Source organism: Dendrobates tinctorius, unplaced genomic scaffold (assembly GCF_039654945.1).
Source record: "Dendrobates tinctorius isolate UK_male_01 unplaced genomic scaffold, ASM3965494v1 ptg000102l, whole genome shotgun sequence".
In the NCBI taxonomy this organism is placed as follows: Eukaryota; Metazoa; Chordata; class Amphibia; order Anura; family Dendrobatidae; genus Dendrobates; species Dendrobates tinctorius.
This window is the reverse complement of record NW_027361770.1, coordinates 32664019-32691727: the sequence shown is the minus strand read 5'-3', so window position 1 is coordinate 32691727 and position 27709 is coordinate 32664019. Positions and strand designations below refer to the sequence as shown.

Genomic DNA, 27709 nt, shown 5'->3' with positions numbered 1-27709 from the left:
TGGCTGTAGGGAAAATTGGCTTGGACAGAGATGGGAGTTTAACCTGAGAAGATTGTGGAGATGAAGGCACAGATTCATAATTTACTGATTTTTTCTAAGTCACTATTTATTTTTTTGTTTCTTGTGGTACTCAAAGGTTATTGGAGCTAAATTTTTTCAAAACTGTACACACAATTCGTGAATTTTGTGCAACATCAAAAATGTCTTTTAACCTTTTTGGTGACTTTTTAGCATAAAAAAAACTTGCGTGCCTCACAAAATGTCACAATTAAAGCACAAAAAAATTCAGGCATCCATAACATCACTCCAAGGGGAACAGGAGCAAATTTGAGCAAAAATGTTGGCTCTTTAGAAAAGTTGGAAATGATAAATCAGGTGAAAACAAAACAGATGAACACACAAAAAAGTGACTAAAAAATGCCCCTCCAAAAAAATCAGGTGCAAAACACACAAAACAAGTGATGAATTGGCCTTTAAAGGCTCCCACACACAGACTAATTTCAGCCAACCTACAGATATCGACCAATTTGTCAGACAGTCTAATGTGTATGGGGAAGCCGCCAACCGATGGTAAGGGGAGATGTGATCGGCAGTGCAAAATCTGGTATGTGCAAATTGTTGTCAACTGAAGCATTGTACTACTAACAGCCAACTAAAGTGTATGGCCGTCTTCTGTCTTGTTTTTTTTTTTTACTTATCTTTTCTGTCTGGTGCAATCACCATTAGAAATGTGTTCCACTATTGGCAATGCCATCCAGTGTACATCTTACCACATGTATGAAATCCTTGACCAGACGGTCGAGGGTGCATACTGCTGTGTGAGATGTGAGCACGTTGTGCATTTGGAAGCCCAGATACTGGATCTAAATGTGCAGCTGGCAACACTGAGATCCATAGACAATATGGAAAGGAGTCTTCTGCTCAATGAGCAGACGCTCACTGGGATAGATGAGGGGGGGGATGCTAGGTTGGAGCTGCAGGACAGTGAAGCAGCTAGCTGGGTGACAGTTAGGCTATGTGCTGCGGATTTCTCCCTGCGGATTTTGTAAAATCCGCAGGTAAATCCACAGGTTAAAAGACCTGCGGTTTACCTGCGGATTAGCCTGCGGTTTTGCCCTGCGGTTTCTCACCTCACAATGGTGAAGGTAGGAAACCGCAGCGGAATCTGCACAAAGAATTGGCATGCTGCGGATTAATCCGCAGCATGTGCACTGCGTGTTTTTATTTCCATAGGAAATAGTTACTGTACAACGCAGCAGAATCTGCTGCGGACCCGCAGCAGATTCCACAGCGTGTGCACATACCCTTAGAAGTCGGGGTAGAGGGAAGAGTGCCAGGGAGGCTAGTCCTGATCTAGCACACCCCAATAAGTTTGCAAAAGCCGGAGGAGTGTCTGCTCCAGTAAGGGGGGAAATAGGAGAGCAGGGCAGGCCAGACAGGTGCTGGTAGTGGGGGACTCAATTATTAGGGGGCTGTCATAGGGTAATCTGTCACAAAGACAGGGATCGTCGAACGGTGTGCTGCCTACCTGGCGCTCGAGTCCGACACATCGCTGATCGGGTTGACAGATTACTGGGAGTGGCTGGTGAGGATCCAGCGGTCATGGTGCACATTGGCACAAATGACAAAGTGAGAGGTAGGTGGAAGGTCCTTAAAGATAATTTCAGGGAATTAGGCCTCAACCTTAAAGCAAGGACCTCCAAGGTGGTATTTTCTGAAATACTTCCTGTACCACATGCCACGCCAGAGAGGCAACAGGAGATTAGGGAGGTTAATAAGTGGCTCAGGAATTGGTGTAGGAAGGAGGGGTTTGGATTCCTTGAGAACTGGGCCGACTTCTCAGTTGGCTACAGGTTCTACGCTAGGGACGGGCTGCACCTCAGTGGGGAGGGTGCAGCTGTGCTGGGGAGAAAATGGCTAGATGTTTGGAGGAGTGTTTAAACTAGGAACTGGGGGGGAGGGTATTCCTTTTATAGGAGGGGAAGACAGTGCAGATAGAGACCTGGGCACAAATAATGAAATTGGGGGTGGGGGTGGCATGGGGGGTGGGGTTAAAACAGTTAATTTAAGAAAGAATAGAGATACAGAGAGATACATACAGTGCATGTATACTAATGCCAGAAGCCTCGCCAACAAAATGGAGGAATTAGAATCAATTTTGTTGGAACATAATTATGATAAGGTGGGGATATCTGAGACATGGCTGGACGAGAGCCATGACTGGGCTGTTAATTTACAGGGCTATAGTCTGTTCAGAAATGACCATACAAATAAACGAGGGGGAGGCGTGTGTTTATATGTAAAATCATCCTTAAAACTCATCCTGCGTGACAATATATGTGAATCTAATGGAAATCTAGAGTCGCTGTGGGTGGAGAAAAGGGGAGGGGGGAAAAATAATAAATTACTGATAGGTGTTTGTTATAAGTCTCCAAAAATAATGGAAGCAACAGAGAATATCCTCATACAGCAAATAGATGAAGCTGCGACTCAAGGAGAAGTTATTATTATGGGGGACTTCAACTACCCTGAAATACATTGGGGAACCGAAACCTGCAGTTCCAGCAAAGGTAATAGGTTTTTGACATCTATGAGAGACAATTACCTTTCACAACTGGTTCAGGACCCAACAAGAGGGGGGGCACTGCTAGACCTAATATTAACCAACAGGCTAGACTGCATATCAAATATAAAGGTTGAGGGTCACTTGGGTAATCGTGATCGCAAAATAATAAGTTTTCATGTATCCTTTAATAAGATGTGTAGTAGAGGGGTTACAAGGACACTAAACTTCAGGAAGGCAAATTTCCAACGGATGAGAGATGATCTTGGTGCAATTAAGTGGGACGATATCCTGAGACATAAAAATACACAAAGAAAATGGGAGACGTTTATTAGCATCCTAAATAGGACCTGTGCACAATATATACCATATGGAAATAAACATGCTAGAAATAGGAGGAAACCACTACGGTTAAATAGAGCTGTAAGGGGAGCAATAATTGACAAAAAGAAAGCATTTAGAGAATTAATGCAAGTAGGTAGTGATGAGGCATTAAATAAATACAGCAGATTAAATAAATTCTGCAAAAAGCAAATCAAGACAGCAAAGATTGACACAGAGGCTCATTGCCAGAGAAAGTAAAAATACCGTATACTCATGTATAAGCTGAGATTTTCAGCAGATTTTTTGTGCTGAAAATGCCCTCTCCGCTTATACACGAGTCATTGTGCATAAACCAGTGGGGGAGGGGGAGCGGAGGCAGGAGCCAGTGGCTGGGACATCATACTCACCCTCCTGTGCAAACTCTGAATGTCCCCTGCATCCTCCGTTGTCCCAGGGCTGACAGCTTCTTCCTGCATTGAGCGGTCACATGGTACCGCTCATTAAGGTCATGAATATGGACGTGACTACACTCCCATAGGCGTGGCATCCATATTCATGACCTTAATGAGCGGTACCACGTGACCGCTCAATGCAGGAAGAAGCTGTCAGCCCTGGGATACTGGAGGATGCAGGGGACATTCAGCGATTGCACAGGAGGGCGAGTATGATGGAGCAGGATGGGGGGAGCACTAGTGATGTGTCGTTCGCGAACGATCCGGCACCCCAGTGAGAGCCACTAAAATCCCCAAATGGCTCTCACTGGGTGTAAAATCCCGGTGGTCAGCAGACGTAACTCCGCCCACCCAAACAAAAGTCCGCCCATTCAGCAATTTAATTAGTCCCTGGAAAGTGGGCGGGGTTTATGGGGTAGGTGCACGTGGTTTCGGACGCCTGAACACGGATGCAATAGGGATCCATTTAGGATCCAAAAAGAGCGGCTCTTTTTGGTGAGCGGAGCCATGAGAGCCAGATCACCAAAAAGAGCCGGACTGCCCATCACTAGGGAGCACAGAGCAGGATTGGGAAGTACAGAGGAGCATGGAGCAGGACAAGGGGAGCACCGAGTAGGACGGGGGTGCACTAAGGAACATGGAGGACAGGGAAGCATGGGGGAGGACAGGGAGCTGAGCCATACATAGAAGGATGGGACTGGAGAGCCAAGCCATGCATACTGGGAGGGGGGAGAGCCACACAGAGCAGGACAGGGATGAGGGGACAATGTATACCCGACTTATACTCGAGTCAATAAGCTTACCCAGTTTTCTGTGGCAAAATTGGGGGCCTCTGCCTATACTCGAGTCAGCTTATACTCGAGTATATACGTTAATCCCAAAATATTGTTTAACTAAATAGTAAGAAACTAAAAAATGATAGTGTTGGCCCCCTTAAAAATAGTCTGGGTGAAATGGTGGATGAGGATGAGGAAAAAGCCAATATGCTAAATGACTTTTTTTCAACAGTATTTACACAGGAAAATCCCATGACGGATAACATGATCAGGGATAGAAATTCTCCATTAAATGTCACCTGCTTAACCCAGCAGGAAGTACGGCGGCATCTAAAAATCACTAAAATTTGACAAATCCCCGGGCCTGGATGGAATACACCCCCGAGTACTGCAGGAATTAAGTACAGTCATAGATAGACCATTATTTTTAATCTTTAAAGATTCCATAATAACAGGGTCTGCACCACAGGACTGGCGTATAGCAAATATGGTGCCAATATTCAAAAAGGCAAAAACTGAACTTGGCATTATAGGCCAGTGAGCTCTACTGTGGGTAAAATCCTGGAGGGTTTTCTCAGAGATACTATACTGGAGTATCTGAAGAAGAATAACCTCATGACCCAAAATCAACATGGGTTTACAAGGGACCGTTCCTGTCAGACTAATCTGATAAGCTTTTATGAAGAGGTAAGTTCCGGACTGGACCAAGGAAATGCAGTGGACGTGGTGTACATGGACTTTTCAAAAGCTTTTGATACGGTGCCATATAAAAGGTTGATACATAAAATGATAAAAATGGGGATAGGGGAAAATATGTGTAAGTGGGTTAAGAGCTGTGTCAGGGATAGGAAACAAAGGGTGGTTATTAATTGAGCACACTCTGACTGGGTCACGGTTAGCAGTGGAGTACCACAGGGGTCAGTATTGGGCTCGATTCTTTTTAACATATTTATTAATGACCTTGTAGGGGGCATAGAGAGTAGAATTTCAATATTTGCAGATCACACTAATCTCTGCAGGGTAATCAATACAGAGGAGGACAATTTTATATTACAGGAGGATTTATGTAATCTAGAAGCTTGGGCTGATAAATGGCAAATGAGCTTTAATGGGGATAAATGTAAGGTCATGCACTTGGGTAGAACAAACAAGATGTATAATTATGTGCTTAGTTGTAAAACACTGGGCAAAACCGTCACTGAAAAAGACCTGGGTGTATGGGTGGCCGACAAACTCACATTTAGTGGCCAGTGTCAGGCAGCTGCTGCAAAGGCAAATAAAATAACTGGATGCATTAAAAGAGGAATAGATGCTCATGAGGAGAACATAATTTTACCTCTATACAAGTCACTAATGCGACCACACTTAGAATACTGTGTAAAGTTCTGGTCTCCGGTGTATAAGAAAGACATAGCTGAACTGGAGCGGGTGCAGAGAAGAGTGACCAAGGTTATTAGGGAACTGGGGGGTCTGCAATACCAAGATAGGTTATTACAGTTGGGGTTGTTTAGTTTGGAAAAACGAAGGCTTAGGGGTGATCTTATTACAATGTATAAATATATGAGGGGACAATACAAAGACCTTTCTAATGATCTTTTTACTCTTAGACCTGTGATGGGGACAAGAGGGCATCCTCTACGTCTGGAGGAAAGAAGGTTTAAGCATACTCACAGATGCGGATTCTTTACTGTAAGAACAGTGAGACTATGGAACTCTCTGCCATATGATATGGTAATGAGTGATTCCCTACTAAAATTTAAGAATGGACTGGATGCCTTTCTTGAAAAGTATAATATTACAGGGTATATACAATAGTTTCCTTGATACTGCGTTGATCCAGGGAACTAGACTGATTGCCGTATGTGGAGTCAGGAAGGAATTTTTTCCCCCAATGTGAAGCTTACTGTTTGCCACATGGGTTTTTTTTGCCTTCCTCTGGATCAACATGTTAGGGCAGGTTAGGATATGGGTTGAACTAGATGGACCTAAAGTCTTCCTTCAACTTTAATAACTATGTTACTATGCAATCATTGGCTTCGGAAAGCCTTCAATTGTCCTAGCATCATCGTGCATCAGTGCTCGTTGCTCACTCAGATTTTCCTTATAATGGAACAATGTGACAGTATGAAAGGTGCATGTGCGTGATCTCACCACTATCTTTGGAGGAAGTTGCCCAGGCTGTTGCAGATTCTGGTCTTCGTGGATTGCTTATATCTATCTGGGAAGGAGTTCTTGTCATAGAGTCAAGAGATGCACTAGCGTTTTCAGTCAAAGGCACAAGGCGGTTGGAGGAGAAACCATGTCGCAGTGTCTGGGTCAGCTTCAACTTACGGAAACGATTAGACATCCTGTTCCACCACGACTGAAAAATTGAAACACATGTTACAACAAAAAAGTCACCTTATATAAAGAGAAAACCTAAAATTAGACAATAACAAAAGCATCAAAGATCCAACTGAAATGAGGGTGGTTTTCTCTACAATCACAATCCAAACTATAAACCACTGTATACTGCAAGAATACATGAACATTGAACAGGACGTAATATTCAAGGGGCAAAACATCTATTTAAGTCTGGGATTTTCACTTGGAAGGATCTAGAACATTTCCTTTAACTTCCTCTAGTTAATATTTCCCTTCATCATTTTTATTGAAGACGTTTTGCAGTTATGAGTGCACAGACGTTGGGGGCTTCATATGGAGAACTGCTAGAAAACATTTAGGATTTCAACAAATAATCTGAAAGATACACTGAGCAGCAATAACAATAGGACACCCAACAAGTGAAGTCAATATCACTGGTTATCTCTTCACAATGGCACCTGTTATAAGGGCAGGATATATTAGGCAGCATTTCAATAGTCAGTTCTTGAAATTGATGTTTTGGAACCAGGAAAAATGGTCAAACAGACACAGATCAGATGACCAAATTACGAAGGCCAGAAAACTGGGGCAGAATGGCAAGACTTGTAGGGTGTTCCGGGTATGCAGTGGTTAGTACATGTCTTTGCCAGTGGGAAACATATCAGCACGGTATTAAATAATTATTTTCTTCACTGTACCTTCCCCCTGGTAATGATCATGTCTTAACAGAACAGTGCATTGTGGGAGCTAAGAAGACAGGCAAGGTCCTATACACAGACTAATGGCAGCTAAACCTGAAAATATTGACAGGTTCAGTTGACAGTCTAATGTGCATGGGGGCACCGGCTGACTGATGGTTGGAACAGAGGTTGATCACGCATGTCTGATTTCATCCTGCAATCACATTGTTCTCACTGATATAAGCCGCCAGACAACGTATCAGTCTCAGAGAACACAGGCGCGCTTGGCTGAGTGAGCACTCCTGTGTATGGAGGCTCGGCTGAGTGAGCGTTCCTGTGCATGGAGGCTCGGCTGAGTGAGCGCTCCTGTGCATGGAGGCTCGGCTGAGTGAGCGCTCCTGTGCATGGAGGCTCGGCTGAGTGAGCGCTCCTGTGCATGGAGGCTCGGCTGAGTGAGCGCTCCTGTGCATGGAGGCTCGGCTGAGTGAGCGCTCCTGTGCATGGAGGCTCGGCTGAGTGAGCGCTCCTGTGCATGGAGGCTCGGCTGAGTGAGCGCTCCTGTGCATGGAGGCTCGGCTGAGTGAGCGCTCCTGTGCATGGAGGCTCGGCTGAGTGAGCGCTCCTGTGCATGGAGACTCGGCTGAGTCGGCGCTCCTGTGTAGAGAGGCGCGGCTGAGTGAGCGCTCCTGTGTACGGAGGTTCGGCTGAGTGAGCGCTCCTGTGTATGGAGGCTCGGCTGAGTGAGCGCTCCTATGTATGGAGGCTCGGCTGAGTGAGCGCTCTTGTGTTTGGAGGCTCGGCTGAGTGAGCGCTCCTATGTATGGAGGCTCGGCTGAGTGAGCGCTCCTGTGTATGGAGGCTCCGCTGAGATGTTGAAGCTGACATTTATCTAACGTGTATGGCCAGCTTTCCACAGAGCTGAGCGGGTTATATCACACAAGGACTGGAGCTAACCCACTGTTTCCAGCACAATTACAGAATAAACAAAGCATAGGAATGGGAAATATAATGGCACTAAGGAAAGGGTTTTCTCAATGATTCAGCTCTGTAATACAGTGCATTTGCCATAAACAATCTAGGCTGTACCTGTAATCCAGCCTTGTCATCTGGTGGCAGCGGGATGCTAAGTGACTGCTTGTTCTTGGGGAACAGAGTTTTATTCTTCTGTTTCGCCTTCTCTTTGTCTGCCTGCAAACAGACAGTGGCGAGGAGTCGTACAAGCTCTGTGTCTGGAAGAAAAATACAAATAAAACAGAGACTGTAAGGGTATGTTCAGATCCTGCTTTTTTCGCACCGTTTTTTCATGTATGAAAAACGAGTGATGACAGGAAAAACACTGCGTACATTACACACACATTATTACCAGTTTAGGAGTTTTTGATTTAATTAAATGGGTAAAACAAAAGAAAATCAGCAAAAATGCTGAAAGAACTGACATCCTGCAGTCTTTAAAAAGCTAAAAAAAAAAAAATGCACCGCGTGAATGAGATTTTAGAAAGCGACAGTAAAACCTTGCATGTTTTCCCGCATAAAGAAAAAGCATGGAAAAGACGCAGCAGAAAAGTTACATGTGAACGTACCCAAACGAAGAGATCCTCAGTGGTTAATGGGAAAATGCTCTCTCCCTCTATAACAAATGTTTGACAGATTTCCCACTGATGTGAATGGTATAATATAAGTGTAAAAATCTATTGTTTGATATGATGGTGTACCTTACAAGTCATATAAAAAGGATTAGCTGGGCATATATACTGTATATACCTGGAAGTGTAACCAAATCCAGCTTGCCACAGCCCGATGCCAACTGTTCTTCTCCAGTCAGACATTACTTTTAGGAACGGACAATGCAGACCTACTGATGTAGAAGTCCAATACAGCCTATAGTAGGACATCTGAAGTGCAGGCCTGTGAAATACTGCCCCCAACTGGTGGGCTACAGTGACTACAATTTGAATTCTTTATGTAATTGAATATTATTCCAGTAAGAGCAGTCTAAAAAAGTGTCAATCCAAATGTGTGATCAGTTATACAGCATTAAATCCACAGTTGTAAAGCTGTCCATAGATGTACAAGACGTCAATTATTTGTCTGACCGCACTCTCCCAAGATGTCCCCATAGCTCGGATGCCAGTGATCACAGCCTTGCATGATTGCTCTGACATTAGTCCTATTTACAGCTCTTTGTGGAAAACACTATAGCTTTGTAGATCCAGATCAATATATAAAAGCAATATTCCGGTAATGCCAGGATTACATTGAGTGGCTTAGTACAGTTTTGTATCTTTTTAGGCAAAGCTAGAAGGTAACTATAGCCAGGAATAAAATATGAAGTCATGAAAGGGAACAAGGACACGTTGCACTATTTTTTTGTACCTGTTTTTGCTTAGGTTAAAATAATAGCACCTGAAAGTGCTCGGAGCATGTTTTCACACTTAAATGGTTCAGATCACCAAGTAAATTTAAATATTAGACAATTTACTTTGCTATCTTTATGGTCTTTATTACTAAGGGACAATAAAATCCAAACCTACAGGTCCCTGCGTGAAAAAGTGATTGCCCACCCCTTTAAAAATGAACTGTGGTTTATCACATCTTTTGGAAGCGGAGTTCAAATTCCCTAGCCACACACCCAGGCCTGATTACTGCCACACCTGTTCTCAATCAAGAAATCACTTAAATAGGACCTGCGTGACAAAGTGAAGTAGACCAAAAAATCCTTAAAAGATAGACATTATGCTGCGATCTAAACAAATTCTGGAACAAATGATATACTAAGTAATTGAGATCTATCAGTCTGGAAAAGGTTATAAAGCCATTCCTAAAGCTTTGGTATGCCAGCGAACCACAGTGAGAGCCATTATCCACAAATGACAAAAACATGGAACAAGTGGTGAACCTTCCCAGGAGTGGCCGGCCAACAAAATGAACCCAAGAGAGCAGCGACAACTCATCCAAGAGATCACAAACGACCCCACATCAAAATCCAAAGAACTGCAGGCCTCATTTGCCTCAGTTAAGGTGAGTGTTCATGACTCCACTATAAGAAAAACTGCACAAATGGCCTGCAAAAAAATGGCCAAGAACAAAACCAAGGCTGAGCAATAAGAACATAAAGTTTAGTCTCAGCTTTGTCAGAAAACATCTTGATGATCCCCAAGACGTTTGGGAAAATACTCTGTGGACTGACGAGACAAAAGTTGAACTGTTTGGAAGGTGTATGTCCCATTACATCTGGCATAGAAGTAACACAGCATTGCAGAAAAGGAACATTATTCCAACAGTAAAATATGGTGGTGGTAGTGTGATGGTTCCAGGCTGTTTTGCTGCTTCAGGACCTGGAAAACTTGCTGTGGTAAATGGAAACATGAATTCTGCCGTCTACCAAAAAATCCTGAAGGAGAATGTCCGGCTATCTGTTCATGACCTGAAGCCGAAATGTTCTTGAGTTATGCAGCAGCAAAATAATCCAAAACACAGCAGGAAGTCCACCTCTGAATGGCTTAAGAAAAAACTAAATTAAGAGTTTGGAGTGGCCTAGACAAAGCCCTGACCTAAATCCGATTGAGATGCTGTAGCAATGATCTTAAAAAAGTGGTTCATGCTTGAAAACCCTCTAATGTGGCTGAATTACAACAATTCTGCAAAGATTAGTGGGGCAAAATTCCTCCACAGCATTGTAAAAGACTCATTGCCAGTTATCGCAAACGCTTGATTGCAGTTGTTGCTGTGAAGGGTGGCCCAATCAGTTATTATGTTTAGGGGGCAATCTCATATTCACACAGAGCCCTGCAGGTGTGGATTTCTTTTTTCCTTAACACAATAAGACAAACTGCATTTTAAGTTTACTTGTGTCATCTTTGTCTAATATTTACATATATTTATTAATCTGAAACATTTAAGTGTGACAAACATGCAATAGAATAAGAAATCAGGAAGGGGGCAAACACTTTCACACACCTGTAAATAAACTTATACTTCTTAGCCATGCAAGCCCCTTTCCTGTAATCACTAACGCAATCAAAAGGATAAATCTCGGGGACAGCTAGATGCACCTGGATGTGCTCGGAGCCCAACTAATATAATCCCTGCTAAACGAAGGATATCAAGGTCCATCAGTGGCCCAGAACACCTCCGCTCACCCAGTGTTATGGTTGGGCCCTGTTTGAGCCCACTTTTGCCCGCTCCTGTGTGGTCAAGGTTCCGCACCGTGTTGAGGCCTACCGGGAGGCTTGAAAGCTGTGACCCTTACTGGGGGAACTTCTCTATCTCGAAGCCTGCATCATCCACCTCCAACTCCTGTGGGGCCAGGATGTTGGCAGAGTGGGAGTTCCTGAGGGATAAATCTCCCTCCAAATCTTCAGCTCTGCGGGGCGAGTACCTGCGCAGTCGCATGCCCAGGTCTGCACGGCCCTTGCTAGATGCGCACCATCAGTAAGCGGTCCTCCCTCCTCTGGCTGCACAGCACTATAAGAGAGACATCCCTTACCTGTGATGGGAACTTCCTGCCCTCTGAAGACTCTGTGCGGAACCACTAGGCCCCTGGAAGGGTCTGACCTGAAGTTTTCACCCTCGGTCCCTCAGCAACGGAGGATCCACCAGAGGTGAAGTCTTTGGTCCCTGTAGCCCTCCAAGCAAATCCTCTCTGTACTATAATACAATTGGGGCCATTCAGTCTCTCCCTGCAATTCAGACTGCTGCCCATTGATATTGTTGGGATCTAGGACCTCCTGGCACAGTGAGCGCTAATTTTTTTTTAACTTGTACTGTCCTTTGCTATACTTTGCTGACACCTAGTGGTCATTCCCTATAACTGCTCATCCAACCACAAAATCCATCAACTAAAGACACTGTCTCTCCGTGCCTCCAATACGATATTAATACTAATAGGAGGCTTTATTTGTCGGTATATCAAGACACCTTATGCCTGAACAAACAAGTCTACCAAACAACAAAATCTCCTATGAGTAGAAATACAGACCCTCATAAAGGGTTAACTCTCCTTCCTACCCTGGTGAACACAACACATAATATGCTTACTCCATGACTTATTTTTTTCTGGTGCTGGGTAATAACCTCTGGACTATAGGATAAGTCACAACTGTCCTAGCAGAACCGCCTCTGCAAATTCTAGCTTTAGAAATCAATCCTTGACTGATCTTGATATCAATATGTCCCCGTGTCCACACTCGCTAACAAAGTACACCTGCTCCACTTCCACAGACAGAGTGGACTCCGAAATGATCCAGGTGACCACAATTAGGAATCCTTGCAACGCCCAAATGGACCAAGCAGCCCCGCGATTTCACAATTTTAACCAATGTGACCAAAGAGCTATCTAAAGAAATAAGAAAATTAGGATCCCAAACTAAGCAGACAAAATGGAATCTACTACTTCATTCCTCATCACTCTCGATAAAGAAATGGAGATGCTTCACGTGGAAAACTTCTCCCTTAACGACAAGCTAAAGGATTTCGAAAATTGCGCCCACAGCAGAAACATCCACATTAGGGGACTGCCTAAAGCAATAACAGACCACTTATCTACCGCAATAGCACTCTTCCAAGAATTACCTTCAGGAATTCCTACAGAGCACATAGAGATGCACCGCATCCACAGAGCACGGAGTAAGAGTAAATCGGATGGCCCATCCCCTTGCGGAATCATCCTCAAGCTTCATTTCTACAAGAAAAAAGAGCGGCTCCTAATGGCCGCATGGAACTCCACAATCCTGAAGTGCCAAGGCCATGCCCATGATCTGTTCCCGGTTGTGGCCTCATATCCATTGCCAAAAGGCAGGCCATGAAACCATACCTGGAAATCCTCCGATCCAAAAACATTAAATACCACTGGGGATTCTCGTTCAAGCTGATTTTCACCCAACTGGAACTAGTTCACACAGTCCTCTCTCCTGGAAGGTGCCAAACGCTGTCTTACTAAACTACGCCTCCTGGAGCAAGATTGCTCAGTCTCCTTCCTCAACTACCCCACAATGTTACAAGGATGGTCACTCCAGGCATAGTGACCTGTACATTCTCCGTGAACTTTAGGCTACTTATCTCCATTTTACTACACCTTCAGGATGGATAAGTGACCTAGCTACATTGAGTTACCAACTTTTGGAGACACTTGCTATGCCTTTCGGATTACTTTTATATCTATGACCACTATTTTCCTTGTAATATTTGCTTTTATTATGCCGCCTATCGCCCTATAATTTTACCCTTATTACACTTGTAAAACCACTATTGGGTTCATTTCAACCTACTGTTACACTTTGTACCAAATGTTTCATGCGCTAGTTTCCCCCTGGAAGAGCTCACTTCCCTGTCGCCCCACCTAACAACTCTAGCCGAGATCATACTACCACCCACTTATTTGCTAGAACCATAAATGCCGTCCATACAGTTAGTCAAGCTAACCTCTTTGCGCTTTAGTTAGATTATAACCCTACAAGATAACCCAGCCTATCCCCATCCCCTCAAACTCTCCCCACTGCCACTATTTTTCTCACTGCGTTGCTTTTAACAAAAAACAGTCATGACCCTCCAGTGTTACTACACACTACTGCTTGGCATACTGATCAGCCATTTCAGTTGCTCACCACGCTTCCTCTCCTTCTCCCTTGATGCGGTAACCCCTCGTTCAATTGTTTCATGCCTAACTCTCAACCTTTTCGCCTGCCCGAGGAGGTAAAATAAACTGCCTTACCCGAACTAGTACCTCAAATGTGAACTACACCCCATAGGTAAAACCTGACTGTAGGATCCCACAACCTCCAATACCATGCCGTTATCCATTTTGTCCCACAATGTGCGGACCTTAAGCATTCCGTTACTGCAGATCTCTACAAGCAGACGTGATTTGTCGTCAGGAGACATTTCTCCAAATCATCACCCTCCAAATTTATGTCCCCCTCTCACCCACTTTTCAACACCGCTAATGCTTCAAATAAAACTAAACTGTCTTCTCTTCACAAGTTACTGACAAGGATAGCCATTATTAAATAGTAACGGACACTAGTTTGGATGAATTGGTAGACTTATTTCTTACTATGCCCTGAACACTCTTGTCTGCCTTTCTTTCCTGTCTATTCAATCTAATGCCAGAACATGCTCAAGGCTGCTTTGAGGCGACTCGAATTGCATACTTAACCCCAAACTTGATAAGTCCACTGACCCCCAGCTTCCAGGCCCCTATCATTCCGGCTTCAGTAGACAGTCTCCTTCCGTTAGCACCTTTCTCTTCATCACTGGATAGACTTATGGAGAGAACTGCATCCTACAGTCAAAGACTACACCTATTTTCCCTGAGCCACTTAGTTTTCACTAGAATTGATCATGTATTTGCCCATCGAGTGTTAATACCCAATATGATGAACATTTCTATCCCCATGGTCAAACCACACTCCAATCCAGCTGACCTGTTTCTCTCTGCATTGAAGACTGCGCTCATTTAACTGGGCTCGGAATTACTCCCTGCTTTACTACCCAGAAATATCCCAAAGACTCAGTAGCCACTTTGATGATTTCTTCTCTTTGAACCAGCAGCTCGTCGCAGTAAAATGTCTCCAGGTACTAAACAAACTGATATGACTACGGACCGACACTGGTCTCATATCTAACCCACAAATCACAAGTCTGTTTCAACAGCAGCTTGAACAACTGTACAACAACCCTACACCTAACAACCCCAAATGATAGATGTTTCCTCAACTCTATTCCTCTTCCAGCACTCAGCCCCTTCCTTGGTTAGTCTCCTAAATCATATACCCTACAGAAACAGAGACCGCTAAGTCTTTGATGTTAGAAACAAATTACAAGGTATAAACAAGATGGTATCCAACCCCAGCCAGGGTAGCAAAAGTAGTCTCCAACTATTCTTCCAATTGCTTCAGAGGCTGTAAATCCATTGGTGACCTCATATGGTGGTTATACTCCATAGTTGGCAGGCTCTACATTAGGGTTACTTCATCGTTCTTTCAGTTACTGACCTTAACCTTTAAATAGACCCCTGGGGAGCCCTGCTCAATAAACTAATTCTTATCATCAAATCACTGAATGACGACCTTAAGCCTCTGACTAGGAGCCCACTAAATTTAAAAATTCACTAGGTGGACTGTCTAAAATCTAACCTTTATTGAAAGTATTAAAATAACCACAGTACTAAGTTGCAGTCTGATCCACTCTGTGTCTTGTAGCTTAGAGTTGGACGCTAATATTATTAATCAATTGACTGTTCCCACTGACAAGTATCTTATCAATGTATACTTGTATATTAGATTGTGATTGCGACAAATATTGTTTTCTTAAGAGACCTCAATATGAAGTTGTGCTTGCGGCAACATATTGCTTTCCAAAGGGTCTATTGCACTATCCAGGGGCACCTTTAATTTGCACTATGCCCAACACTATATATTCAGTGCCATCTAAAGTGGCTCATTCAATTGAACTGCTCACTAAAGTCACTCCCTGATTCAACACTGGAAGGCAGGCGGTCTCTGTGCATACACCATCTGCCTATAATCTCAGTGAGGCACAATCACTGTATAGCAGCTAGGGATTTGATAAGGTATCCCCCATGTCCTTGTGTCTATACCCCGCACCTCGACGCGTTTCACCCACTTATTATTGTGGGCACATCAGGAGGGTTAGCGATATTGCCAGTTTTACAGCTGCACAGGAACTATTCCTCCCAGCCTTGAAACGAGCCGCGTTTGGCAGCACGGACACTGAACCTTTATTAGAATATCCCCGCCCTCCTCTCTGACGCACATCCCCTTTCGACCAATCACGGAGCCTCTCTCAAGAGATCAATCAGATACGGCCACGTCAGTGGGGGATGCCACAGCGTCACCAGAGTACCGGAGGTATCCCAGATACAGGAGCACAGAAACAGTGAGAGTTAACCACTTGTGCTCTGGTTAATATCAAATGGATCCTATTACCATAGGCTCACTGTGATGTAAGTCAGTAGAATTGATAGGAAGAACGAACTCCTCTCCCGTTACTAATCAAAAAGCATGACCCAAGGCAAATAATTGAAAGATTCTTGAACAGATGCAAGATACTTTTACCCTATGAAAGAACACCATAACTACATCAGTGAGGTGGAGTTTCTGGGAAACAAAGTATTAAATAAAGGGAGTAAATTAATGTTTTCATTTAAGCCCCTTGGTGCCGTTTTTTTATCTGTGGATCCATTGGGCCTCCTTCCTCGAGATCTTATTATCATGATCACGCCCTCTGGGGGGAAACCCCAAATCCTCTCAATCCCTTGAAATTTTATTGCCTTTACATTCCCACTATGCCTATCCCAAATATGTCTCGAGATAGGAATGTTCTCATTTCTCCTATGTGTTCCAAAATCCTTCACATAAACTGGCGCCCAGCTTTTCCAATGTAGCTTTTTGGACAGTCACATCTTGCTAAGAAAACTATTCTTTCAGCTTGACAATTGATGAATTCTCTGTTCTGATAGATTTTGCCAGTGACATCGCTTACAAATGAACCCCTTCTATAAATTCACAAGCTTTACATGAACCACATCTAAAGGTGCCTGTGAAAGATGTGCGATCACGCCACGTTGGATTTGTTGGTTTAGATTTCAGATGACCATGAACTAGTTGGTCCCTTAGGTTACGGCCTCTCCGATAGGTGACCGAGGGCTCCAATGTAATGACGTGACGATATCAACGTGTCAGGATCGCTGGTGAGTCGCTATGTGATCGCTGGTGAGCTGTCAATCAGACAGCTTCACCAGCGATCAGCACAGCAACCCCCAGCGCGCGGCGTCGCTGTGTTCGTTAGTTACCAGCGCGCTGATGCATCAGCGCGCTGGTAACTAACGTACACATCGGGTATCTAAGGGACGCACGTCCCTTGGATACCCGATGTACATTAGCTACCAGCAGATCGCTGGTCTCTCGCCTGTCACACGCAGCGATGCGTGCTGGCCAGCGGGAGACCAGTGACAAAAGAAGAGTCCAGCGGTTTCCTACAGCGATCAGCGATACCGGCAGGGGGGGCGGTCGCTGATCACTGTCACACACAGCGATCTTGCTGGTGAGATCGCTGTTGTGTCACAAAACTTGTGACTCAGCAGCGATCTCGCTATGTGTAACGGGGCCCTTAGTATGGTGGTTATTTATTTACTATTATCAATAAAGGTTATATTTTAGCGGGAGTTAGGAAATTTTTAATTCTTAACATCACTAAACACGCTCAAGTCCTAATCTTTTATATATTTAGCAACTAAACCAGATCCTCATCATGGAAAAAAAAAATAATCAGGATTAGACCTAGCTGAAGTGAAAAGACGTCTTTTTTATATGTTATATGGTATACGATTAATGAAAAACTATCAGCCATAGTTTAGCAGCCCTGGGTGGAATACACCAAGCACACCCCTGTTGCCACTCCATCTCTTAGCTTGCAGACAGTTACCGCCCTGTCCTCAATTCTCCACAAAATACTTTCAACCTAGAGGCTTGATAGGCCTCCTCTGTCTCCATCTACACCTCCCCCATATCTCCATGCTCTGTGTTCGTCCCCCTTACAGTTCCTTCATTTATATGTTTGCATTACTGTTTTTCATCATGCATTATATCTGTGTGTATCAAGCCACGGACACTACACACGCAAAGCCCCATATAATATCTAAAATATTAATATATATATATATTTATTTATATATTATATATATATATATATATATATATATATTATATATATATATATATATATACACACACACACACACGCACACACACACACACACACACGCACAGGTTAAATTTCCTCTGTTGTCCTTAACAGCCAGTCACTGAGCATCTTTCGTTTCACCACACCAGAGCGGTTTAAAAAATGAAAGTTGAGCTGTGATTGGTTGCTATAAGAAACAGCTTTCCTGTTTTCCCGCTCCACAACACCTCAGCAAACACTGACCAGGTGGGAGAAATCGAGCATCCCCAGGAACATAAGCTCCCCAGCCATTGTCTGCCCCCCAGAAAGGAGCAGAGAGCACATGACAGAAGTGAATGACCCCCTCCTCTATTACTGCCAGGCTCTATTGTTACCGGCATAAAAAATCAGCAGCCGCACACAGAGCCACACTGCCAGGTTACATAACAGCACAACTCCAGGAACTTCCTGCTCAGCGCCACCCGGCTGGGGACTATGGGATGGAGGCTATGTGATGGGTATATGGGCACGAGACTATGGGATGGAGGATATGTATGATGGGTATATGGGCACGGGACTATGGGATGGAGGCTATGTGATGGGTATATGGGCACGAGACTATGGGATGGAGGATATGTATGATGGGTATATGGGCACAGGACTATGGGATGAAGGATTTGTATGATGGGTATATGGGCACGGGACTATGAGATAGAGGATGTGTGATGGTACATGGGCACTGGACTATGGGATGGAGGATGTATGATGGGTATATGGGCACTGGACTATGGGATGGAGGATGTATGATGGGTATATGGGCACTGGACTATGGGATGGAGGATGTATGATGGGAATATGGGCACAGGAGTAAGGGATGGAGGATATGTATGATGGGAATATGGGCACGGGACTATGGAATGGAGGATATGTATGATGGGTTGGCAGCACGGTGGCTCAGTGGTTGTCCTTGGTTCGAATCCCACCAAGATGTTGTCCTTGGTTCGAATCCCACCAAGGACAACATCTGCAAGGAGTTTGTATGTTCTCCCCGTGTTTGCGTGGGTTTCCTCCGGGTACTCCGGTTTCCTCCCACACTTCAAAGACATACTGATAGGGAATTTAGATTGTGAGCCCCCATCGGGGACAGTGATGAAAAAAATGTGTGCAAACTGTAAAGCGCTGCGGAATATGAAGATTATTATTATTATTATGGGTATATGGGCACGGGACTATGGGATGGAGGATATGTATGATGGGTATATGGGCACGGGACTATGGGATGGAGGATATGTATGATGGGTATATGGGCACGGGACTATGGGATGGAGGATATGTATGATGAGTATATGGGCACGAGACTATGGGATGGAGGATATGTATGATGGGTATATGGGAACGGGACTATGGGATGGAGGATATGTATGATGGGTATATGGGCACAGGACTATGGGATGGAGGATATGTATGATGGGTATATGGGCACGGGACTATGGGATGGAGGATAAGTATGATGGGTATATGGGAACGGGACTATGGGATGTAGGATATGTATGATGGGTATATGGGCACAGGACTATGGGATGTAGGATATGTATGATGGGTATATGGGCACAGGACTATGGGATGTAGGATATGTATGATGGGTATATGGGTACGGGACTATGGGATGGCAGATATGTATGATGGGTATATGAGCACTGGACTATGGGATGGAGGATGTATGATGGGTATATGAGCACTGGACTATGGGATGGACGATAATCATTATAATTTGTTATAACTAACCACAGTTAGTTACTTTGCCAGGGTAACGACAGGCTCTTCAACTAGTCTTCAATAAAAATGCATTGTTTAACAAAAAAAAAAAAGAAATCTCCTAACCTGGGTCATTTAGTAGCATCACTAAGTCAAACGCTGTGTAGCCGTTTTTTGCACGCAGGTTCACATCGGCTCCTAGATTTAACAGGTATATCACAATTTCCTTGTTTCTAGGATGATAAAAAAAGTAATTAAAGGGCTACAATTATTGTGTTGCAATTAACTTGAGAATTCATTAAAGGTTTTCCCAAAATGTATTTTTTTTGGATATTAAATTGTAGACAAGCAGCTTCCGGTTAGTTCCCTTATAGGGAAATGTCGATTATGTCTCCATGGAACCAATCGAGAAATAAAATGCTTAAAGCGACAGTCCCCAACAGCAGTTTCTATGTTTTGTCCATACACAGGACAAAGTTGCAGTTTAGACAAAACTTGAACAACATAAATTAATAGAAACAGGAAAGCAATTTTTGGATATTTTTCTGCACCTAGTTTTTAGACCAAATGCTTTCAGACACATCAATCACAATGACTGGAGATATAGGAGTTGTGTTTTGGTGCTTAAAGGGGTTGTTCCACAATCAAAGTACATTGAAATCTTGGAATAATAAGTTCCATAATTAGTTGCATTAAAAAATGTTCCTGTGCTGAGATAATCTTATAAATGTGCCCCTGCTGTGTACTGTGTAATGCTATGTCTGACCATACAGGAACATGGTCTGATCATATCACAGCTCCTGGGAAGGGGAGGAAGCAAGAGCGTATACAGACATTACAGCATGGGATCACAGCTGATTCTGTAAAGTAAAACATTTCACTGCCTGTTTTAAAAACTTGGGTTTACCTCACCGAAAGCAGCAGCTGTGATCCCCTGCTGTATTGTCTGTATACTCTTTTGCTTCCTCCCCTGCCCAGGAGCTGTGGTATGATCAGGCCATGTTCCTGTACGGTCAGACACAGCCATTACACAGTACACAGCAGGGGCACATTTATAAGATTATCTCAGCACTCGGACATTTAATTCATCTAATTGTGGAAATTATTATTCCAAGATCTATTGATTAAAATGAACTTTGCTCACAGGAAAACCCTGTTAAAGAGTTTTTTCCCCATCTCATTCTTGTGTAAAGTGAGCAGCCGGCTCCGAGACTGTATCACAATTACCTCACTGATCCCCCTCAGGTCTCTAAGACTATGTGCAGATGAAGGGTTTTAGGAGTTGATCTGCACCAAAAAACACACCCCAAACATCGCCTAAAATAAACGCTTGAAAGATTCTTCCTACTCAATTCAATGTGAATCCTCGTTTATGCTCATATTAGGAGTTTTATATGTTTTGTTTTGTTTTTTTCCACACTTCAGATTATAGAAAAAAGCAACAAGGAAGAAAAAGGTCATGTTTTGAATCAAATCTTCATATAATCTTCAATTTCAGTTAATTATGACCATTAACAATCAGTATAGAAAAAAAACATCTGTAGCTCCCAATTCTTGAACCATCTGCATGCTGGAGGCCATCAGTGGTCTTACCCATGGTAGGTGGCCTGCATCAGTGCGGTCCAGGCATGGACACTGTCCTGCCTGTTTATATCCGCATTCTTCTCAACCAGGAGTTGCACCACGTCCAGTTTACCAGTGACTGCTGCCATCATTAGCGGAGATGCCCCATCAGCATTTACAGCATTGACGTGACTGAGATCCTCATCCACAATCTCTTTAACCAATGAGAGATTTCCTAGAAGATACAATTAGAAGGGTGAATGCATTTTTTTTTACCAAATTATGACGTAACAAGCTGTGCCACTTTACATCATCAATAGTAAATCAGTTCTAACAATTCTAAACTGCCTCTTGTCCTCATCCTTTTACTTGTGAGAAAAGATCCCGCAATGAAAAGCGTTAGGGTGTGTGCACACGCTGAGGATCCGCCGCGGATTTGGTCCTGCGGATCCCCGCAGCAGTTTCTGCTGAGGTGTACACTACCATTAAAAGCAATGTAAAATGAAAACCGCAGTGCCCACAGTGCAGAATTTTCCGCGCGGATTTGCTGCAGTTTTAAATCCGCAGCATGTCACTTCTTTGTGTAGATTCCGCAGCAGTTTGGCATCTGCTCCATGACAGGTGTCAAACCACAGGAGAAAACCACAGGCAAATCTGCAGAAAATCCGCAGATAAACCGCAGGTCTTTTGTCCTGTGGATTTAGATAAATCCGCACGGAAAATTCCGCAGCAGAATCCGCAACGTGTGCACACACCCTTACTGTGAAGACTTTAGTTCCCCATTGTTGCCCTGAGAAACCTTTAACAGGCTGCTGTCTAATACTAAGCGAGCAGGCAGCTGTCTAATACTAAGCAAACAGGCGGCTGTCTAATACTAAGCAAACAGGCGGCAGCCTAATACTAAGCAAACAGTCGGCAGCCTAATACTAAGCAAACAGTCGGCAGCCTAATACTAAGCAAACAGGCAGCAGCCTAATGCTAAGCAAATAGGCGGCAGCCTAATACTAAGTAAACAGGTGGCAGCCTAATACTAAGCAAGAAGCCTGGTGTGAGTTCATTCTCTGGTTCACCAGTTGTGAGTTCTCCTTCCAGACTCCCTCTGGTGGTAATGGGAGGTAGTGAGGCTGATTTGATTGGTGGAGATCTGCCACCTGAGAATGAGGATGACGATTGGATCTCAGGAGTCTCAGATTGGATTTAAGACAGCCGACGCCCTATTCAGTTGCTGGTGATTCCTTCTGCTTGTCAGGTCTTGGTTCTCAGCTCTGTTCCAGTCAGCTCAAGCTAAGTTGCTCTGTTAATGTTCATACTTGATTTTGTTGTTCTATTCAGTTTTTTGTGTGGTCAGCCAGCCCCGGCTTGGGCTGTGCTGAATTTCCACTCTTATTTATCTGTGTTTGCCAATTTGCTTTTTGTCCCTTATTAGATTGGCCTCTTTTTGCTCGTTCTCAGAATATTTCAGAGTGCTGATATAGTGGGAGAAGTCTAGTGACTTCAGGGTTAATTTTGTTATCAGAAGTGTTGGACATTATTTTGTAGGGTTTTGGTCAGATTGCAGACAGTGTCTGTCCTTTCCTCTCCTTTCTAGTTAGTTTGGGCCCCATCGTTTGCTCAGCCTATTTTCCTACCTGTGTTTGTGTTTTCATCTTGTTTCACCGTCAATACATGTGTGGGGGCTGCCTATTCCTTTGGTGTCTGCTCTGGGGCAGTTAGTTTTCCCTTTTCTTGCTTTAAGCTTATTTAGTCCTCCGGCCGTGACGAGGCGTCTAGGTTCATCGTAGGCACGCTCCACGGCTGCTACTAGTTGTGTGGTAGGATCAGGGATCTGCAATCTGCATAGTTACCAACCTCTCTGGTTTTTCTGGGCTTAGCATGTTTAGGTTTTTTTCCTCCTCGGTGACCCATTCATAACAGCCGGGTGTCCAATACTAAGCAAACAGGCGGCTGTCCAATACTAAGCGAGCAGGCGGCTGTCCAATACTAAGCGAGCAGGCGGCTGTCCAATACTAAGCGAGCAGGCGGCTGTCCAATACTAAGCGAGCAGGCGGCTGTCCAATACTAAGCGAGCAGTCGGCTGTCCAATACTAAGCGAGCAGGCGGCTGTCCAATACTAAGCGAGCAGGCGGCTGTCCAATACTAAGCGAGCAGGCGGCTGTCCAATACTAAGCGAGCAGGCGGCTGTCCAATACTAAGCGAGCAGGCGGCTGTCCAATACTAAACGGACTAATTGACTTGCATGGCTAATGGCAATCTGAAATCAACACATTTCATGCATACTGCGACTTTCTCCTCTCACACTGGCTCGATATTAAGAGGTTTTGTCGCATCACACTTGGACTGAAAATACAGTCATGCATGAGCCCAAAGAGTGAGCCATTGTAAAGAACACAATGATGTGAGTGCGGTCCTGCAGTAGTATGCCACTCTTGTAACAAGTCAGTTCTTGAGTTTCCTGCCTTCCTAAATACGCCAAGAACTACAGTTGAAAAGTGGAAGCGTTTAGAAACTATAGTAACTCAGCCACATTGGAGCAAATGATGTAAAGTTATAGAGCGGGGACACCAAGATCTGCGGCAAACAGAACATAGAAGACGCCAACGCTCTGCAGACTCCACAACTAGAGATCCAGACCTCTTCAGCACAAAAACTATGAGTGGGGCAGGTATCACAGGCCACCTACTTCCACAAGTAACCCATTGGGACCATGCGACCGTAATGCGGGGAGCCTATGGGCAGCTGGTGCACCCCATTTAAATGCTGCTGTCAGAGATTGACAGAGGCATCTAAATAGTTAACAGCAGCAATCAGAGCGTACACAACTATGTAACACAGCCAGCAGCTGAGTGTGACAGCTCGGATCCTGAGGGGGTCTGCTCACATGCTCTCCCAACATGAGTAAATATTTACATCCTATCGCCCACACAGGTTAAAAACACACTTTTTGTTTTGAAACGAGGACAGAGTCAGACTTCCCAGGGTTAACACCAAACACTTCATAGATGGCCCAGACTGGAAAACACAAAATTCACATTAATCTGTATAAACAAATAACTTACCCATATTTACAGCATGAAAAATGTCTGGACGTCTCTTTTCTTCATCTGGAGTAAAAAGAAATAAACCATATTAGAGCGATTACATGGATTTTTGTGATACTCACCGTAAAATCCTTTTCTCCGAGACACTCATTGGGGGACACAGGACTGTGGGTGTATGCTACTGCCGCCAGGAGGCTGACACTAAGTGGATGAAAAAAAGGTTATCTCCTCCTCCGCAGTATACACCATCGCTCTGGTTGCCGGCGAGACCAGTTCGGTGCAAAAGCAGTAGGAGATCAAAACAACAGACAAAATCAACCTTAATGCAGGTAACATGTCTAGAAAAACCCACCTAGTATCATCTATAATAATAAATGCCCTAAGCAACTTCCGGTTGTAACAACTTCCGTCCAGTTGTAACCGGTGACGTCACCGCACACCTCTGTCCATGTTAACCCTCAACACACACACTCCGCTCACCTTTCACCATCTCCACTCACGTCCACTCACTCTTTCACTCCACATACGACCCTTTCTCTCACTCCGTCTCTCATACTCACGCCGTCATCGCCGCTGATCCACGATCCCCGACATCATCTTCCGCCGGCGCCATCCTGGATCCAGACGTCCTCCACGCCGGCGACATGTTCTTGCGGCGACGCCATTTTGGATCTGCGAAATCCCGCGATAGTCAAGATGGCGTCGCCGCAAGAACATGTCGCCGGCGAGGAAGACGTCGGGATCCAAAATGGCGTCGGCGAAAACTCGCGAGATTTCGTCGACGCCATTTTGGATCCCGACGTCGTCCACGCCGGCGACATGTTCACATGTTCTTCCGGCGACGCCATCTTGACTATCGCGGGATTTCACGATACTCAAGATGGCGTCGCCGCAAGAACATGTCGCCGGCGTGGACAACGTCTGGATCCAGGATGGCGCCGGCGGAAGATGATGTCGGGGATCGTGGAGCAGCGGCGATGACGGCGTGAGTATGAGAGACGGAGTGAGAGAAGGGGTCGTATGTGGAGTGAAAGAGTGAGTGGAGATGGTGAAAGGTGAGAGGAGTGTGTGTTGAGGAGTGTGTGTGTTGAGGGTTAACATGGCAAGAGGTGTGATGCTATCGCATCCTCCCGATGAGATAGCATCGGGCCATAATCTAGTAAATACATATCAATAAAACAAAAAGAGCCAATTGGCTAACAGGGTGGGTGCTGTGTCCCCCAATGAGCGTCTCGGAGAAAAGGATTTTACGGTGCGTATCACAAAAATCCATGTTTCTCCTTCACCTCATTGGGGGACACAGGACTGTGGGACGTCCTAAAGCAGTCCCTGGGTGGGAAGTTGACTCACCAGTCCAAGCTATATGCACCTCCTGTCTCAAGGTGCGCCACCGCTGCTTGGAGCATCCCTCTATCCAGGCTCGCGTCTGCTCAAGCCTGAGTATGGATATAGTAGTGCTTGGAGAATGTGTGCAGACTGGACCGGGTTGCCGCTTTGCAGACCTGTCCTGTCGATGCCTGGTGCTGAAAAGCCCAAGAGGCGCCTAACGCCAGAGCAGAGTGTGCTCTGATCCCCACTGGAACAGGTGCGCCTCTGATGTGGTAAGACTCCTGAATCGTCAGCCGAATCTACCTGGCTATGGTCGATCTTGAGGCAGCAAGACCCTTCCTGCGACCCTCGGGGAGCAGGAACAGCGTGTCTGTCTGATGAAAGGATGTCGTCCATGATGCATACCTCCTGAGAGCTTCAACGTGTGAAGAGCCTCTACCACAGCGTGTACCAGTGCTGGGCAAAAAGAGGGCAAGACAATATCCTCATTAATGTGAAACGAGGAAACGACCTTCAGTAAAAAAGGAGGAGCTGGCCTGAGAACCACCTTATCCTTGTGGAAAATCAGAAACGGGGCTCGACAGGATAGAGCTGCCAGCTCCGAGACGCCCTGATTGATGTTTTAGCTACAGGGAACACCACATTCCAGGAAAGGTATGTTAAAGAGACATCCTGTAGTGGTTCAAATGGAGCTTCCTGCAGAACGCTTAGGACCAGGTTAAGGTCCCAGGCGTCCAAAGGGACCCTATAGGGAAGAACCAAGTGGGAGACTCCCTGGATGAAGGTCTTTACCTGCAGATTGGTAGTAATCCTGCGCTGGAACAGCATGGATAAGGCCGATATCTGTCTCCTGAGGGAACCTGGAGCTAAACCTGAGTCTAAGCCAGACTGGAGAAAAGCTAAAATGTTGGGAAAGGAGAATCTCAGTGGAAAATAACCGCAATCCCTACACCATGTGACGAAAACCTTCCAGGTGTGGCGGTAAATACGTGCAGAGGCGGGCTTCCGGGCACTAACCATTGTAGCAACCAAATTCCGGCCAAACCCAGCCTGGGTCAGGATCCAAAATTCAATGGCCAAGCCGTCAAACACAAGGCCCCTGAGTTCTGGTGGTAGACTGGGCCCTGGGAAATAGGTCTGGGTGCTCTGGCAGCCGCCAGGGGACATCGGCGAGTAGCTGCACTAGATCTACGTACCATGCCCGAGGAGGCCAATCTGGGGCACTCAGTATTACTGGGACCCCTTCTGCCTAGACCTTCCTGATGACCTTTGGAAGCAGTGGTAGTGGAAGAAACAGGTACGGAAGGCGAAGCCGGTTCCATGGCAGGATAAATACGTCCATGGGGATTGCCTGTGGATCCCGGCACCGAGGGACAAACGTGGGCACTTTGGCGTTCAACCTGGAGGCCATCAGTTCTACATTTGGAGTTCCCCAGCGTTGGCAAATCTGATGGAAAACCTCAGGGTGGAGAGATCATTCCCCGGACGCAAGACCCTGCCGGCTAAGGTTCTCTATGCCCGGAATGTGGACTGCCGAGATCACAGAGGTTTCTTTCGGCCCAGCAAAAGTATATGCTTTACCTCGAGCATGGCTGAATTGCTGCGGGTGCCCCCCTGATGGTTTATGTATGCCACGGCCATGGCAGTGTCTGATTGAATCCGGATAGGATGGCCTGCTAGAAAATGATGAAAAAGTGCTGTAAACCAGCCGGATCGCCCATATCTCTAGAAGGCTGATCGGGAGGCGCGATTCCCGAGGTGACCAATGTCCCTGGGCTGTGCGATGGCGAAAACACCGCTCTCCAACCGAGGGGACTGGTGTCGTTAGTGACTACCAGCTAATGGTCCAGGAGAAAAGATTTCCCCTGCAGAAGGGAAGAACTCCTTGTCTACCATCTGAGTGACTGCTTGACCTGCGCGGACAGCCAGCACCGGTGTTCGAGAGAGAATGGGTTCTTGTCCCAAGCCGCCAAGAGGGCGTGCTGCAAGGGATTATGATGAAGTTGGGCAAATGGAATTACCTCCATTGCACTCCATTCTCCCTAAGACCTTCATGCCAAACCGGATGGTACGTGCGACCAGCCGGTGAAGTGCCCGGACCCCCTGCCGGAGGACTAGGGCTATGTCACGAGGGAGAATCACCAAACCCCAGGAGGTGTCGAAGATCATCCCCAGATAGGCAATC

At 45.2% G+C, this 27709-nt stretch overlaps 1 protein-coding gene across 1 annotated transcript in view; it reads right to left on the bottom strand.

The window, feature by feature from the left end:
- Positions 1 to 27709, bottom strand: part of ANKS6 (ankyrin repeat and sterile alpha motif domain containing 6) — a 98327-nt gene that overhangs the window by 37956 nt on the left and 32662 nt on the right. The window contains exons 3-7 of the mRNA XM_073587790.1: positions 24214 to 24258; positions 21188 to 21392; positions 19721 to 19827; positions 8246 to 8388; positions 6267 to 6477 (exon numbers count right to left, since the gene is read on the bottom strand). Coding sequence (XP_073443891.1) covers positions 6267 to 6477; positions 8246 to 8388; positions 19721 to 19827; positions 21188 to 21392; positions 24214 to 24258 — 711 coding nt within the window. The remainder of the gene's footprint in view (positions 1 to 6266; positions 6478 to 8245; positions 8389 to 19720; positions 19828 to 21187; positions 21393 to 24213; positions 24259 to 27709) is intronic.